We start from the raw sequence: 17,319 nt of genomic DNA on the forward strand, positions 1-17,319 counted from the left end.
TGACTATGTATGACTCTTTATTTTAATGTACAAAACTTATAAAATGTATGAAAACACATCAAAATGTACAAAACCATAAAAATCAGCCAACTAAATCATACATCATCCTACATGGCTCATTCATAGCACTGCCAACCAATGTCTTTACTGTAAACAGGCAGTGCTGTGGTAAACATGCATCGTTACTCGTAGCACAAGAGGATAACTGCAGAAACACATATATGGAACACAAGATGAGAAATGCTAAGGGGAAGCTGAATACAAACTGCTGAACGGGAAAGTGGAGCGGCTGCCTATAGCAACCAATCATGTATGACTTACAATGTATTTTCTTAGTATTTTTGTTAGAACTAGAGATGAGCGAGTATACTCACTAAGGCACATTACTTGAGCGAGTAGTGCCTTAGCCGAGTATCTCCCCACTCGTCTCTAAAGATTCGAGGGCTGGGGAGCGGCGGGGGAGAGTGGGGAGGAACGGAGGGGAGATCTCTCTCTCCCCCCGACTTCCCGCCGCAACTCACCTGTTACCCACGCCGGACCCCAAATCTTTAGAGACGAGCGGGGAGATACTCGGCTGAGGCACTACTCGCTCGAGTAATGTGCCTTAGCGAGTATACTCGCTCATCTCTATTTAGAACTGTTAGTATGTAGGAGGGTCTTTTCATAATTTCCATAGTTCTGAACCTAGTGAAGGCTCCCAGGGCTGCCTATTAGATATTGCCTGAGGCAGGGCTTAATATATGAATCTTTAATATACAATACACTGCAAATCCGAAGTACTGCAGTATATTGTAGAAGCAATCAAATGATTTCAAGTTCGCTAAGAGGACTAAAAAACCCTGTTAAAACAAAGTAAAATAAAAGGTTTTAAAATAAATAGAAAACGTTAAAAATGTAAAAACCCCTTTTCCTATTTTTCCCACAAAACAATTAAAAATAAACAATACCAAACATAAATCGGTATTGCTACATCCAGTAAAGCCCAAACTATATAAGTATTACATTATTACGCATGATAAATGTTGTTAAAACAAACCAAAAAAAAGGGACGCCAGAATTGCATTTTTTTCTCACCTCATCTCCCAATAAAAAGTGATCAAAAAGTCATGTACACAAAAACAACAATAAAAACCGTTTCCCCTACAAAAAAGAAAGCCCTTACACAGCCCTATCGATCTTAAAATAAAAAAGCATTTCTTTTTAATAAAAGGCTTTTTAATAAAGAGCTCCTCTAGGCTTCTCAGACGCTGTAGGCATCAGCCACGTAGCACAGTAAGGCTTGCACGATAGTTCATCTAGCATGCACTGGGTTACGTTCGGTTATCCGGCAGCTTCACATTGCTTATTTGCACATGTGCCCACTGCTGATCGCACGGCACATGTGCGAGACTTCACTGCATCATCAAAAGCCTAGAGGGACGGACTTGGATGACGAAGAGCCTGCTAGGTCTGGCCCATCCTACATCATTTACATACTGCGCAGGAGAAGTTTGGACACCAATTACTGGGGTATGATTTTTTTTTTTACGAGAGCAAACAAAGGGACTGTGCAGAACAGAGCAGCGGCCATATTGCAGCATCGCGCTTGGATTTTATTACAGAAATCTGCCAATAGGTTGCCTCTAAAGCTTCCAATGGCCATGAATCTTACCGATTCAAGAACTCTATATACTTATTATACCAATTCCCACCTACTCTCTTGGCCAGTAGCCACTCCTTGGTACAAATCTGTGCAAGGTGACACGTCAACCTACCATAGTGACTTCACTACCATGTATAAGCAGCTTTTTATTGACCCCTTTTAAGCATTTTTAAGTGGTCATGAGCATTCGTCCAAATGTTTCTCTGCCTGATCGCCTGACTGCGTTAATGTGCCAACGATCAGTCGATCAAACGATTGTTCACCGGCTGAAAATTCTTGCTGGTCAGCTGCACATCTCCTCATGCGACAGTAAGAGCAGTATGGGGATGAACGACCGTATTAAGTGTTTGACTGTTCATATATTGCAGATCATGTGTAAATGGAATTAATGAGCACTGATTGACATGTTCATCGTCAGTCATACTTGTTACCATGGGTAGATGATCTGTCCGTGTAAAAGGACCCTAAAGCCGGTTTCACACAAACATATTACGGCCACACTGACAAGTCTGCAATACAAATGAGTGTCTTGCCCGACCACAGTCATCATGAAACTAACTCAAGTGAGGATACCTGCGGTCGGGCCTGGACATTGCCCGTATTACAAAACGTAATAAGCAGGCGTAATAAGTCTGTGTCAAACCAGCCTAATAGAGAACATCCTATAGACTATATATACAGGGCATATACGCAGATCATATGGAAATCATCTTCCTGTTAATTGGTGGAGGACAATGAACACTTCTGCTTGGTACAAGGTAACATTATCATTGGACAGAGAGGAGGCCGGAGGGTAAATAGTGCACAACAGGAGACTGCTACAGGCAGCGTATTCTTCTACATCTCGCTTCATCTGCCATCTCTGAAGGTATTGGAAGAGCTTCAGGCCTCTCCGGCAATCCGGTCGTGTAATAAATATATAAAATGGACGTCGGAACAATAAATTTAAAACTAGTTCATTCTACGGGGAAATCTGGTCAAAGTGGGGCTCCTTGAAAAGACTGCCGCTGTTCAAAAGCCTGGCGACTGAGAAGCTGCTGCTGAGTCTGAAGAAACTTCACAACTTCTGGACTCCTCAAGAGAGACTGATGAAAGAGAAACACAGAGCATCGTTACGGAAGAGCAGAAATCAGACAAAGGGGCTTTAGACAGTTCAATAATAAGAGAACAAGGAAAAAACAGGCTCTAAGGACCCTTGGACAGTATTTGACAAGTTCGGAGATCCTCTGAGTGATCCTTATGTCAAACGGTATACTATTTCAACAGAGAGGGGCGCTATTTATCTTAATGAGGAGCCATCCCCTGAACTGTATATTTTAGTAAACACTTGCAGAACTCGTTTGTGACGTTCCTCTGTTATTCCTCCAGAAAACGGATGAATAAATTTACAACTGGGTGTTACTATTCTTCTTGGCAAAGAGGTGTGTTCCTACACAGTCTGACTTTGTCCAATCAGTGCTGACAATATCAGACTGGGTAGGGATGTATCCCTTCAAGAAGAGGAATAGTGGCAGCCAATTGTCAATATTAATACATTTCCATGAGTGGAACGGCAGAGTGATGACAATAGATGCATAAAGAATACTAGTATTTACTTGTAGGTCAGCCAACAGGTCCAAATGCACAATCTTCATTTTCCACAATGGAAAAAGGTGGGGACAGTTGGGTAGTCCCTATAGACTAGAGCTTAAAGGGGAATTCTGGGCATTTAACCGCTGCATTACTGATAGGTTATAAATAGTTGATGGGGGCTAGCTGCCGATTAGCTGATTTCAACCCCTGCACTCACTGCAATGGGGCCAGATGTACACAAGGAAGTCGTAAGTGCAATAAAAGGTATAACTCCCATTGAAATCAATGGGAGCTATACCTTCTTTTGCACTTCCAACTCTGACCCCAATAGCGGACAGAGCTGTCAACAACCGACCTGTAGCAATGAGTGTGCAAGCTAAGATCAGCAGATCGCTGGTGTTCCTGAGCTGTAGACCCCGTCGATCAACTATTGATGATGATCTATCCTCAGCAATAGCCAACCATACTGCATGGGGATAAATGCCTGGAAAACCCCTTTAAAAGATTTTGCTGGCTGTAGAATATCTGCATTCTGCTTCTGTGGTGACAATGTACGTTAAAGGTGACGTCTGGGTTATTTAAATGGAGGCTGCAAACATGTGATGTGATAAAATAAATACCATCTGGTAAGGGAAAAAGGTGGAAACTACAGGCCTGTGAGCCTGACATCTAAACCGGGAAAGATCCTTGAACAAATTATTAAACAGCATGTATGCAAGTACTTTGTTAAAAATGGAGTAATTAACCAGAGCCAGCATGGGTTTGTAACAAACAAGTCATGTCAGACAAATATAATTTCCTTTTCTGACAGAATCACCGAATGGATTGATCAAGGAAATGTGGAGGATATAGTATATCTTGACTTTAGTAAAGCATTTGACAAAGTATCTCATATCATACTTATTGAAAAAAATGACCAAATATGGGATTAACAAGGCTGAGAGGAGACTTAATAGCTGTCTACAAATATCTGAAGGGTTGTCACAGTGCAGAAGGATCAGCCCTATTCTCATTTGCACAAGGAAAGACTAGAAGCAATGGGATGAAACTGAAAGGGAAGAGACACAGATTAGATATTAGACAGTGAGGGGGAACAATGAGTGAAACAGGTTACCACAGGAGGTGGGGAGTTCTCCAATGGAAGTGTTCAAACAAAGGCTGGACAGACATCAGTCTGGGATGATTTAGTGAATCCTGCACTGAGCAGAGGGTTGGACCCGATGACCCTGGAGGTCCCTTCCAACTCTACCATTCTATGAAATCCCCCACAACCCCGGTGATCCCAGCCAGTCTGTGGTCTGCGTAGCCATCCAGCAGTGATGACGTTCCAACTACCTGCTTGTAACTACTGCAGCTGCCATCATCCAGCAGTGATGGTAGCATAGTGATTAGTTGCAGTGGTTACACGCAAGTAGTTGGGCACAATAACACTGCACAACAGCAAGAGAGACGGGCAGGAACACTGGGGGAAATACTAAAGCACATACTGAAATGGGAATAAAAGAAAATTACAACTGTTACAAACTCATCTTCGCTTTACTGGTAGAAGACACACAGGAAGTGCCGCCTCTGAGGAACCTATCTTAGAATATAACTTCGATAGGCAGAGGAGACCTGAGTGGAAGCAGGTGGAGCAGCAAGGGGGGCACAATGCTACACTTTCCATTCCCGTCAGACTTAGGGCTCATTCACAAGGGTGTAAAGGCACTCTGTATTATGTGCATACTTTTTCCGCATGTAATGTGGAATAAATAGAACTCATTGATTTCATTCATTTTTCACGTGATTTTCGGTTGCATGGCAAAAAAAGCCCAAAGCACAGCATGTCTTATTTTAGTCCGTATAGCCCATTGAAATCAATGGGAATGAGCAAGTATGCATGGTACATGCATTTTCACTGCAGATATGTGCATATAATAAATGGGCCCGCCCGTTTTTTTTTCTTTTGGCGCATGTAAATATGCAGTAATTACACAAACAAAATTTTTAAAAAACGCAATCAGGCAGAGTCACATACACATAAGTGTTTCGGTCCGTAAATATGCTGCGGATTCACGGACCAAAATCTACATACACCCGTGTGATTGAGCCCAGTGGATCAGTGTAGTATTAGGCTGTGTCCCTTTTACCCAGGTCTCAACAACATGTCTTAGTCACATTCTAGGACATTTTTCTCAGAAGCTGCACTAACGGCAGCCATGTTTTTCACCCCATTTCCTGTACAGACCCTTTAAATGCACAGAGGTACATCTATAAATGCCACAGATAACCGGCTAATGGTGCCGTTAGTTCATGTTACCCCCTTCTCCTCTCCGCAGCGGGATCAGGTGGGAGGACTGACCTGCTCTCCGTGCTGGGGAGTGCATTTGGGGAAGGCTTTTCACCTGCGGATGAAATAAGAAGTAATGAAGTCTACGACATCTAGACAGAGAATACTTACTAGTCTTTTTTGGTTTAACACTTGTTCCAGTAAGGTAGGACGAGGGGGGCGGTCGCCGACTGATCCAGTCCTTTGTTTTGCAATGGAAACAGAACACTCCGGGCTATCCTAGGTGTGAAGAAGATGAAGAATAACCTCTGGTTAGACACAACATCATAGACTATTATATACCGCTAACTGGTCACCAGTATGGAAGGACGAGTCTCTGCTCCACTACATATGGAGCAGATAGATCAGCTGCTGTTCCTTAGTTATACCTCCTGGAAATAGCTCAAACAACAACTAGTTTTACCTTTCCCCCGTGGGACGTGTTCCTACATAGTCAGCCCTGATTGGACAGTGCCAGACTGTAGTGACACGCCCCTTTGACAAGGAATATGACTACATCCAGATCAATTTATTCATACATTTCCCTGAAGAATAACACAGGAATGATACATTACAAGAGTTTTAAGAATTTAGACCTTACAGGGAACACAAATGTTTAATACAGCAGACATGTCAGGAGAGGTGAAGAAATGAAACTGCTCCAAATATGGCGGAATTATGGGTTTTTTTTCCATTTCACCTCACTTAGAAAATGTTAACAGCTCCCCAATACATTATATAGTACCAGTGAAAACTACAACTTGTCCCGTAAAACACAAGTCCTCATGTAGCTGTGTCATAAGGAAAATAACAAAGTTAGGACAGTTTGAAGTGCGGAGAAATCAAAAGAAAAAACCCCAAAAACCAAGAAAGGCTGCAGCAGGTAGGGGGTTAAAAAAATCTCATCCGCGCGATGTGGACGTTTTCTGCACAGAAGTTACTCACATTGTTGATTATAGATCTAGATTTATGCTGCAGATCTGCTGACAATTGTCACCATTGAGTTCATTCGGGAAGTCAAAATCCACAGCAAAATGCAAATGCTGATTAGTCATGGATGCACGGCGCAGAAAAACCCGCAAGTGACACAAAAAAAGAGAGGTCTGTTCTTAAAGTTTAAATAAACCCCGCTGTCCTCATCTCTCCAGTCTCTGCACATCCAGGCTTTGGTGGTAATGCGTCACCCTGTGACCGCTGCATCGGCAGAGGTGGTGCGTACAAAGATAGGTGGGGACCATTATTATAGACACAAAGCCGTTTTGCACAGAGTGATCTGCGCCAAAATCTGAAACTGATGCGGAATGGATGTTGGAAATATCCCCGCTGTTCACTGATTGGTTCCAGAGAGAACCAGTGTGTGAGGACGGACCCTCCATGGTCCCACAACCAGATCTACTGTGACAAATGGTGTAATTCTTGTCCTGGAAGTGATTGCGGACCGCCGGCAGATGTTACCGTTGGGTAGCAGGGGGTGTAACCTGCCCTCTAGACCGCTGCTGTGGGGTTAAAATCTGCCTCACATGTCAATTATCTGCTGCGGAATCCACTGTGGCCGTCCGCACCGCGGATCTGCAACAAATGGTGCCCATAGCATGCTAGGGGAAATCGATTCTTCCTGCACAGACCAATTATGGTTTCTGCAAGCGGAGAAAAAAATTAATTAAAAAATTCGCACCACGCTCCATTTTTGTGCGGTGTCCGGACAGACGGCATCCATTAATGTCATCGGAAGATGTCTGATCTGTGGCCCTTCCGCAATTACAATACAGAAAGGTCACAGATTCTGCTTCATCGCTGCGGGAAAAGCAGGAGTTAATCAGTACTGCGCCTGTCCAATGGCTCGCCGTGCGCACCATCCGCGGTACAGATGAAAGCTGAAAATAACGTGTACGCGCGGGCGCCGCTCCCAGGGCCGGATTCCGCATGCAGCCTAAATCAATCACTTGTAAGACCTCTTTCACACTATATTAACCCCTTAAGGACCAGGCTGTTTTGTACCTTAACGACCGGACACTTTTTAGGGATTTTACCCACCTGATGATTTTACTGCCTGATCTTTTTCTCTTAAGCTACCAAAATCATTTTTGCTGCCCTTTTTTTTCTGCGACATATAGGGCGATTTTTTTAACCTCTTTTTTCCCACTGACTATTTTTCCTCCTTTTCTTTTAGTTTTATTGGGGATAAAAAAAAAAAACCACATTATTTTATATTTATAGTTGTTTATTTTTAAAATTAGTTTATTTTCTGCTAAGAAAGTACGGGAACGGGTTCCTCATTTCCTTCCGGATGTTTTGATATATAATATGTGTGGTTTGGGATTACACGGCGCATACGGCGACAGTTTTGGTTGGCGTTAAGTCGTTTGCTTTTTTTATAGATACATTTTTATTTTGTTCTGTAATTTTTTTTTTTTTTGCTTAATTTTGTAACTTTTTTTTACCATCTATGTCCCTTATGACGTCATAAGACCTCTGGGGGCCATTCACACGTTTTTTTTTTTTCTTTGACACTTTCCCACTGTAGCTGGAGCATCCATAGGAGCCCCAAAACATCCCCCTGTAGTGACAGTAATCACTAACACAGCTGATCCCTGTCTGCTAGGACGCGGCAGCTCTGCTGTGCCAGGGGATCCCGGCAGTCACATGATCCGCAGGTTGCATAGTGGAAGAAGCACTTTCACTCTTTAGTACACGGCGCTTATTAAGCACTATGTAACCTGGGAAGGAGAAGGCAGAAACGCTTCTCCTCTGGGTCTTCGGCTGTAACTAACAGCTGAGAACCCGACCTGCTCCTGATTGGCGGCAGGAGCAGAAGCTTTAAACCCCCACCGTACTTCTGTTATCGGCCAGGAATAAAGCGCAGGACAAAGTGCTGTAAATTTAACGTACTTGGTCCATAAGCGGTTAAATCCGCACTGGAAAACTCCCGAGTGAATTGCAATGGAACTCCTCATCAGAGATCGGCGCGGTTACCGCGGGTATCGGACACGGATTTCCAATTGATGATGATGCTGATTGGAATCCGCATCAAGTACTCGCAGGTCAATTGTTTGGTTTTTCTGCAACACAGATTCCCGTTAAACGCAGCGGACACTGAAGCGACGCCGAGACGGACACATCTAAAACTCCGTGCGAGCGCGGCCTTTAGGCGGTGCTCACAGGAAGGACACAAATCTGCATTACATCACTGTGGAAATTAACCTGCAGGGCAGAATCTAAAGCGCCCCTCTAGATTTGGGACAAGGAGGGGGAGGGGTATGTTATCTGCAGTTGCTTTTCTCGGCCGCCCCTACAATCCACCAGTTTTGCGTCCTTTAAGATAGCGGCAGCAACCTACTAACTACCTAATGCACACTCATCTCTCATTGGACAAAGCTGATCACATGAGCAACTCTGGCCAATCAGAAAGCAGGTATAATGCACTGGTAGTCTGAGACTGGATTTACACGTGTGCGTGCCAGATTGTCCGAGAGAAGCGAACCGATATCACAATTATAAACCTGCGATGCGTTTTACATTAAAAAACTAAATTGCTGCCCGCTCTTCCAATAGTTAAAGTGTAAAAAAGCGCATCACTGTGCACGCCATTTGTTTCAGGTACACTTAGGAAATATCGGGCGATTCTTGAACTGAAACACCCAAAAATTGAACACGTTGTGATTTTTTGATCTCGCTGTGAAACATTGCTGGTGGAAATCCCATAGAAAACAGCGCGTTCTTCCCACGTCCATCTCGCAACGCGCAGAAATCGCGCATCTCATCCACCTATTTAAAATACGGCCTAAGGCCGCTCTCACACGGGCGCTCTTTACTGTAATCGCGGTACAACGCTTCCAATGTGGCCTCGCAGACCTGCGCTCCATCGTGGCATTTTCTAATGCTGTGATTTTCGGGCGCTGTCTGCACTATTTTGCCGCGTTTTGCGCTTTTTAACGCACCTCATCACCCATCAGAATGATGAAGAACGTTAAGAACCGCCGTTAGATGCAATAACCTACAATCAAACACGGCGGTAGAATCGCGGCATGCACCGCGGGGGTTGGGTAGTCGGAGAATTCAAAGGGGGCAAAGCAAAGGCCAAAAGCAGGACCCGGCGGAGAGAAGAACTGCGCTCCCTGTACCGTCGCCCCCTACAGGCCTGAAACTGCACCGTCATATTAAATTTTAGCAGCAGATTTGGTGAAGAAAACTTGCAGACTCCAATGGAAAGACCCACATCTGCCCCAGCCGCTGCGGACATGGAGGGCGGAAACATGCAGCAAAATACGGAGCAGTAACTGCAGATTCCCTGCACAGAGTATCTGCCTCTTGTGAACACGACCCAACAGGGAGTCCTCCTCCGCTAGGAACCAGTATATCATGCATCCTTGTGCGGTGGGAGTCAATGGGGGGTGTATCAGCACTGGCATGTGGTTGTCCATGGCAACCTGATCCCACCACACTGAGATAGAACAGATGGCTGCTGTAGTTCTGTCAGTAATCAGGCAGCCAATCAGAGGTCAGCATTCATCTGCCCCTGTGATGCATGAGAGGTGGCCTGTGATTGGTAGCTGTGATTCAGGCTGATCCCAGCACCCAATCATTGGTCAGCTTTCATCTGCTCCTGCCTTTCTCTGTGAGATACAACAGCCGCCCTGTGATTGGCAGCTGTGGTTAAGACTGATACTGAGACCCAATCAGATATCAGCTTTCATGTACACCCGCCCCTCTGCATCCCGGCGCCCAATGAGTCGTCAGCTCTCCCCTACCCCGCGCTGTGATTGGCTGCTGACCTCCAGCTTGCTGGCGCAGGACATGGCCTGGTCGCTCTTCTTCTTGTTCTTATACTTGTCCTTGTACATCTTGTTGCGGTGCTTCTTGCACATCCAGGGCTTGCGCTGCTTGGCCACCTGGCTGGTGGTCTCCTGGCAGCCCTGGTAGGTGCACGACTTGGTCACTATGTTGTCATTGTCGCCAGAGTTGTCCTCATCCTCCAGCTCCTCGGGGCTGGCCGTGCTGTCCCGGGGGTCGGAGGTGTCCAGCGGTTCTCCGCTCTCGTCCTCCTGCTCTGCGGTCAGCATGGTGTAATACAGCACCCGAGTGTCCGCGTCCGCCGAGTACTGGCCGTACTGCAGCTCCTGCCGGCTGCCGCCTCTTTCCCCCTCCTCCGCCTGTTCCAAGTCCTCATCCTCCTCCTCCCGGGACGCGGGCGGCAGCTCCATGGTAACCCGTTACCGGGTCCTGTCAGCTTCACCTAACGGTTTGTTTACTTCCGGCTGCCGCAGTGCTGACTGCGCATGCGCGTCCCGACGTACGTCACGCGCTTCCTTGTCACTGCTGGCGTCTAACCTCTATGCTGACATCTAGTGGTCAGCTTGAAAACAGCAACTGTCTTACTTTTTCCCTTTTTAGGACTCTTTCACGTGACTATTATGAACCAGATTTATATGAAGAGATTTTCAGCCATACTTTATTGCATCCCACAGGGAGACTGCCGCCCAAATGCTGTTCTCCCTTCTGAGATCGGAGGCTCAGGCAGACTGTTAATTTAGTCCCATAATAGGGGGTCCCTACAAAACTAGAGGGTGACCACGGAAGAGTAGCTCGGCACTGCACTCTTATGAATGCTGTCTATAAGAATCTGTCTGTGTTGCTCATAGCAACCAATCACAGTGCAGCTTTCATTTTTTATACTGCTGCCGTAAAATGAAAGCTGCCCTGTGATTGGTTGTTACAGGCTTTAGCCAGCTTCCATAAGAGTGCGCTGAAGGGGTACTATCCATGGCCACGCTGTATATCGCACATCTTACTACATCAACAGTCTTCAATAATGGATACCATATCCAAGGGCTCTTCCCCACCGCCGCGTGAGCCGGCCACCACTGCGTATGACAGCGATTGTGCACTACGCATGCTGTCGTGCAGCGGGACTAGTTTTTTTAAAATTCACCACTTTGTCTCAGAGGTGTTGCGTATTAAGCGTCACAAATAAGCAATGTATTGTGTAGGTACAGCGTTTAGCGGGCAACCCATACAGAACAATATGGTTGTACGCACATAATACACGGTGAAATTATAATTCACGTGCATATTATACGCAACTGTGAATGGATAAATGAGATCAATGTACTGTCATTGACTCCATTCTCCGCTGCATATTTTCGCTCATGCGTATGAGGCGGCTGTATTTCTGTACAAGCATCTATAACACAGTACGGTCTGAGATACGTCATCAGACTAGTCATAAGAGGGTTTGCCTGTAGGACGCCATGCTTGTCACGTTAATGGTACCCGTAGATCATATAATGGAGTGAAAGAAATAAACACTTAAATATTTCAAGTTGGGTGAAATGGGGGCAAAAAATGCAATTGTACCGTTTTTGGGGGGTTCTCAGTGCAGTAAAAATGACCCGTGCAATTTATTCTGTACATTGGTAAAATTCCGACAATGTCAAATTTATATAGGTTTTTATACCAAATGCCTTCCGCCACCAAAATTCTGAGCCCCATACCTTTTTACGTCTTTCAGTGATCAGGTTGTCTGAGGGACGCTTGTTGCTATAGTCATCAGTAGAATTTTGAGGCATGTACGTTTGTATATCACTTTTTATATCATTTTTTTTGAGCTGGAGTAACAAAACAAAACAAAAAAAAAAACACAATTTGGGCATTCTGCACTTTTTTTCTCACATAGTTCACTTGGCAATATAGATAATGTGAGATTTTACTTGTTTAAGGTGCATTCAGATGACCGTATATCGGCTGGGTATTCACGCCGGCCGATATACGTCGTCCTCATATGCGGGGGGGGGGGGAGCCTGGAAGAGCCAGGAGCAGCGCTCTGAGCTCCCGCCCCCTCTCTGCCTCCTCTCCGCCCCTCTGCACTATTTTCAATGAGGAGAGGTGGGACAGGGGCGGAGCTAATTCCCGACACTTAGACCCACCCCCATCCTGCCTTCTCTCATTACAAATAGTGCAGAGGGGCGGAGAGGAGGCAGAGAGGGGGCGGGAGCTCAGAGCACTGCTCCAGGCTCCTCCCCCGAGAGAGAGAGACGTCGTATATCGGCTGGGCGTGATATATGGTCGTCTGAATCCAGCCTTAGACTGTTATCATCACGTTAATGCCAAAATTTGTTTTTCTTTATTGTTTTAATTTTTTTTTATTATATAGGAAAAAGTATCTTTTCATTTGATTTACAATTTTATCAAACATTTTGTAGTGCCCATAAGGAGTCTGAACTTGTGATCACTTGTACTGTAGCTAGGGGAAGGGGTTGTCACCGCTGGTGGTGGCTGACATTCTGATTTAGAGGCTGTGTCACTGATGGCTGAATACTATAAGGCACCAGGTGCTCCATTTATGTGGCACAGTACATGTCGGGTCCATGCCAGAAAGCCACGAAGCTCTGCACGGGCGTCACCCGACAGGACCAAAACCGGATAAAACAGGACAAAGACAAACTAAATGAATGATGAATACAAACATGGGAATACTTTGCCTAAAAGAACCAAAGCAGTGGTGGGCCCCTACCTGATCATCCCAATAAGGATGACCCACATCTAGACTGGGTCTAGTCTATCCCTGAATGACAATAAGGGATAACCGGACACAAGGACAAGTCAGACAGGGAACACAGCCACACCAAACAAGACGCAAACTCAAGAGTCCTCATACCTGTGAACAGACAGCTGAGACAAGGCCTTAGTGTCCACCTACCAAAGAATGGAGGGGCACAAAGAAGACAAGGCTCGGGCGTCCACCCACCAATGGACGGGTAGGAAAAAGAAACATAGACCAGGTGTCCGACTACCAACCTGGACAGGTGGATCAGACATACAAGCAAACAGACAAAACATAGCCAACATACAACAACATGACACACAGAGCAGCATGCAGGCCTAAGCAAAATGATCAGCAGTCATGACAGGGTGTAGTCGGATCATATAGCTTCAAGTTATGGCTCATTGGTCAACCGCCTCCCTGAGAACCAATCAGACCAGAGGATGATGCAGGAGCAGAGGGGATCCCTAAGGTATTTTCAACATCCTCCCAGCCAACCTTACTATACCAGCCGCTAAACAGCATTTGACCACCAGAATCATCGGAATCAGGGGTCTCCCCAGAAGACAGGATTGGACCTCAAGAAAGGTTGGAAGGGAAACATTTCCTAAATGTTAGGCGCCCACGAGCCATAACTACTGTGAGCTGTGCCCAACTAGCAGCGGACAGCACAGTCCAACACACACACATTCTGCACAATCACCTGCGTTGGCACGTCTTATTACTTGCCCATGAAACAGACAGGAATAGGACATGACATGAATTTAAATGCGGACCATGTGTCCATGTGAAAAAATGTCCCTGTGTATAGCCTCCTAGCCTTGTGCGGGTATCGGCGCATTGTAATGTGCTTTAAGCACATGCAGGACATGGCTATGTGCATGCAGCAGACGAATGCACCCTAATTTAAATGGCTATTTAGCCTAATTGGGTCCAAATGTGTTCTTTTTCCAGCGGGATTGTGCAGCGTATTTCACATTTGCGCAACTATCTTTTTGCCCAACGTATATGCGTCAGTGCGTATTTTGGTCACATATGTTCCATTTTTCACCGTTCCACATTTTTATGTGCCATATATTCGCCCGTGTGAACGGATACATTGGAAAGCAATGCTTCACATCAGTAGCGTATATACAGCCGAGTGTGAAAACACGGCGTATTTGCGCCCATGTGAAAGAGCCCTAAGACTTCTAAGGGGAGCTTTGCTGCACGAATGCACAGGAAAATAGAGCATGTCCTGATTTTTTGCGTGTCGAGAAATGTGCCCGCAAACTTGGGAAATTAGAACAAACCCACTGAAATCAACAGGCTCTATTGTCCGCGTATTATGCGTCCAAATTTTGCGTGTGCAAAGACGCTCGTGTGAAGGAGCCCTAATGCAATGGTTCAAGACAAATAAGAGGGGAATGCAGATCATAAATAAGGCAAGACGAGAAGTGGTTATAGACATCGGCTATTTGAAAGGCTCCACTTTTCCTATTTATTTGTGTTGTTACCCAGAGAAAACCATCCACAGAAGTGGTCTGGCAGCCGCTCCTCTGTCCCCCCATATACATGCAACACGCATGTCCAGCTGAGCCATGAATGCGCACTAGAAGGGTTTTCTGAGACTATTGATGAACTATAATGAGGACAGGTAATTGATAGGAGCCCACTGCTCCAGAACCCCACCAATCACCCGACTTCAGCTACAGCAGCAATTGCATGAGTGCCGCAGTCACTTCAGTCCATGCCCGACACAGCACCGTAAATTGTATAGAGGCTGTGCTGGGTATTGCAGCTCAACACCATTCACTTAAATGGGACCGATAAATGTGATGTCACAGGCCTGAGAAGAGGCCACAGTCTTCACCCAAGTGCCGCTGCCTCGGTGGGGATCCCAAGCAACAGATCCCAGCAAACAACCCTTGGTAACCTGAGGATAAATTGTCAGTAGCTTAGTCTCAGAAATCCTTTTAATGAGAGAGTTGTTTCATTGCCAAAAGTTACCTTACTTGATAATGATTTAATATTTTGTGGAAGTAGCACTGTGATAGTGGAGGGATGACATCACAGCACTGAGATAGTGGAGGGATGACATCACAGCACTGAGATAACATCCTGGCACATAGATATCTTACTGCTGTGGATTTCCTTTTCCTCAGGGCTTATTCACACGAGTGTATATCATGGCCGGCCAATATACGCTGCCATCTGATGCATTGGATTCCAATGCATCAAATCACACAGGCGTATTCCCGCAGCATAAAAGCACCCGGTCAGCCAATATAGCGTCAGGCACTTTTATGCCGTGCAGGAAAAATAGTCCTGGAACAATCTTTCTGCCCGGAATACGTCAGCCACCGCATAGGCTCCTATGGGGGCCAATGACAGCGGCCAGAGAAGGGGGGTGGGAGGGAGTTTAGCAGCGTGACTGCTGTGGCCTCTGATTGGCAGACTGCGGTCACCTGACTTCCACTGTCAACAGAGACCAGGTAAACAGTGGGACTGCAGCTCTCGATCGCCAGGGACAGGCAAGTACTACTTGATTTGTTATTTTCGACCATTTACACCTGATATCTCATTTCAGAAGGTAACTGGACAACCCCTTTAACCCTCCACTGTCTGACCTCTGAAGACATTATGATTTCAGGCTGTTCAGCTCCGATGTTGGAAGACATTTGTCGGGGTACTCTTACTGTATATTGCCAGCCTCTTTGCTGTTGGAGCCTATCCAGCGTGTCACCTCATGCAGTACTGGCTTTAGCCAGCAGATAGCGCTGTTGTATAATGGCAGAAAAAGTGTAAGCCCCCTAGGAAAACCTGGACTAGAAATGGTTAATCCTGATTTTAATGGCAATCCTTGTGGGAACTAGACAGCTTTTGCACTAGTGTGTACATCTTAAAGGGGCTTTCTGGGACCTAAATATTGATGACCTATCTTTCAGATCAATAGCAGATCACTGGGGTAAATCGCTCTCTATACCCCCATGATCAACTATTTGCATGTCCTATCTTTGGGCATTCCCTCGGAGAAAAAAAATTCACAAAAAATTCTTAAAAATTATGTTTAATATAAAAATTAGATTTACTGTATACTGTAGTTCATTTCCTGATGCTCCATTCCCCTTTATGTTAGTTGAATTCAGGTACTGTATTACGATAAAATGAAGAAAGGACATGTAATTACACATATTGGCCTCAAGGTGTCAGATGTTTTACATGTTTAGCTCCTGTATGGTCCACCAATAGCCTTCTGTAGGTGGCAGTGTGTTGTCATGTAGGTAAATCTACATCTAGTCTGCTGATCGCAAATCACTACCCAGGGAATTTACACAAAATCCATACGGATATCAAAGAATACATTTCTTTAAATTATGTTTCAATGACATTCCTAGTAATACAACGACATGCTTGGGGAATACAGGAATCGCAGGAAGATTATCACAGTTTTCCTATTGATGGTGGTCAGGAGTTTGAAAACGAGGAGCGAAGAAATAATAATGAATCGTCTATCTTTTTATTTTGTACATGATTTTAGTTTTTACCAGAGTTTCTAATGTTGTTTTGCTCTGTGTATTACACTGTTGGTCTGTTAGAGTGTTTTCACAGATTGCGTTCATACCGTGGTTTTTGCCACGATTTCTGCAACGCTGTTACAGTGCCTTGACTGGCCACTTTATTAGAGACCCATTTGGTAGTGCGTTGGATTCCCTTCTCCTTCACAAGTTGCCAATGCAATTTTTCTGTGTGCGAAAATGTGCTATCATATGATTGTCTGAAGAAGCCCTTAGCCCCCATTCACAAGGACATGTTTCCTGTCTTCACGCTGTCCATGTTTTAAGGGCTCATCCACACAGACTTATGCAATTTCACTGCATTTGTATGTACAATGTAAACATTGTATGCGTTTTTGTTGCATACATGCAATTTTTTTCCCATCTGTGTGCCATCTGTATTTCACACACACAAAAAAAATGCAAGAAGAGACATCTATCGGCAAATATTATCCCTCAAAACCCAAACCATACAGCCTGCTGTCATCTCACCTGGACGCTTACCTAGACCATACAGCCTGCAGTCATCTGTACCTGTACCCACACCTAAACCATACAGCCTGCTGTCATCTGCTCTTGTACCCATACCTAAACCATACAGCCTGCAGTCATCTGCACCTGTACCCATACCTAAACCATACAGCCTGCAGTCATCTGCACCTGTACCCATACCTAAACCATACAGCCTGCAGTTATCTGCACCTGTACCCATACCTAAACC

At 45.2% G+C, this 17,319-nt stretch overlaps 1 protein-coding gene across 3 annotated transcripts; it reads right to left on the minus strand.

Annotated features, from left to right (window-relative positions):
• On the minus strand, positions 1 to 10,782 carry RFXAP (regulatory factor X associated protein). 3 transcript variants are annotated; one of them, XM_066582692.1, is made up of 3 exons: positions 10,295 to 10,782; positions 5,655 to 5,762; positions 1 to 2,727 (listed from the first exon to the last, which is right to left on the minus strand). In XM_066582692.1, exons 1-3 carry the CDS (start codon positions 10,721 to 10,723, stop codon positions 2,620 to 2,622), a joined length of 645 nt encoding a protein of 214 aa, XP_066438789.1. In that variant the 5' UTR covers positions 10,724 to 10,782; the 3' UTR covers positions 1 to 2,619. The 3 variants fall into 3 exon arrangements, with proteins under 3 accessions (XP_066438789.1, XP_066438780.1, XP_066438795.1); XM_066582683.1 differs by having other exon boundaries at positions 10,271 to 10,782; XM_066582698.1 differs by having other exon boundaries at positions 5,556 to 5,762; positions 10,271 to 10,782.
• Positions 10,783 to 17,319: the final 6,537 nt, after the last annotated feature.

The sequence above is a fragment of the Eleutherodactylus coqui genome, chromosome 1 (assembly GCF_035609145.1).
Source record: "Eleutherodactylus coqui strain aEleCoq1 chromosome 1, aEleCoq1.hap1, whole genome shotgun sequence".
Classification (NCBI taxonomy): Eukaryota; Metazoa; Chordata; class Amphibia; order Anura; family Eleutherodactylidae; genus Eleutherodactylus; species Eleutherodactylus coqui.

What these genes read in the sequence shown, in the direction of transcription:
- RFXAP (XM_066582683.1), bottom strand. Translation starts at nt 10,723, where the DNA reads ATGGAGCTGCCGCCCGCGTCCCGGGAGGAGGAGGATGAGGACTTGGAA. An exon ending in GCAGCCAATCACAGCGCGGG is followed by an intron (nt 5,763 to 10,270) that starts GTAGGGGAGAGC and finishes CTTCACACCTAG; the next exon opens with GATAGCCCGGAGTGTTCTGT. An exon ending in TGTTAAACCAAAAAAGACTA is followed by an intron (nt 2,728 to 5,654) that starts GTAAGTATTCTC and finishes CTCTTTCATCAG; the next exon opens with TCTCTCTTGAGGAGTCCAGA.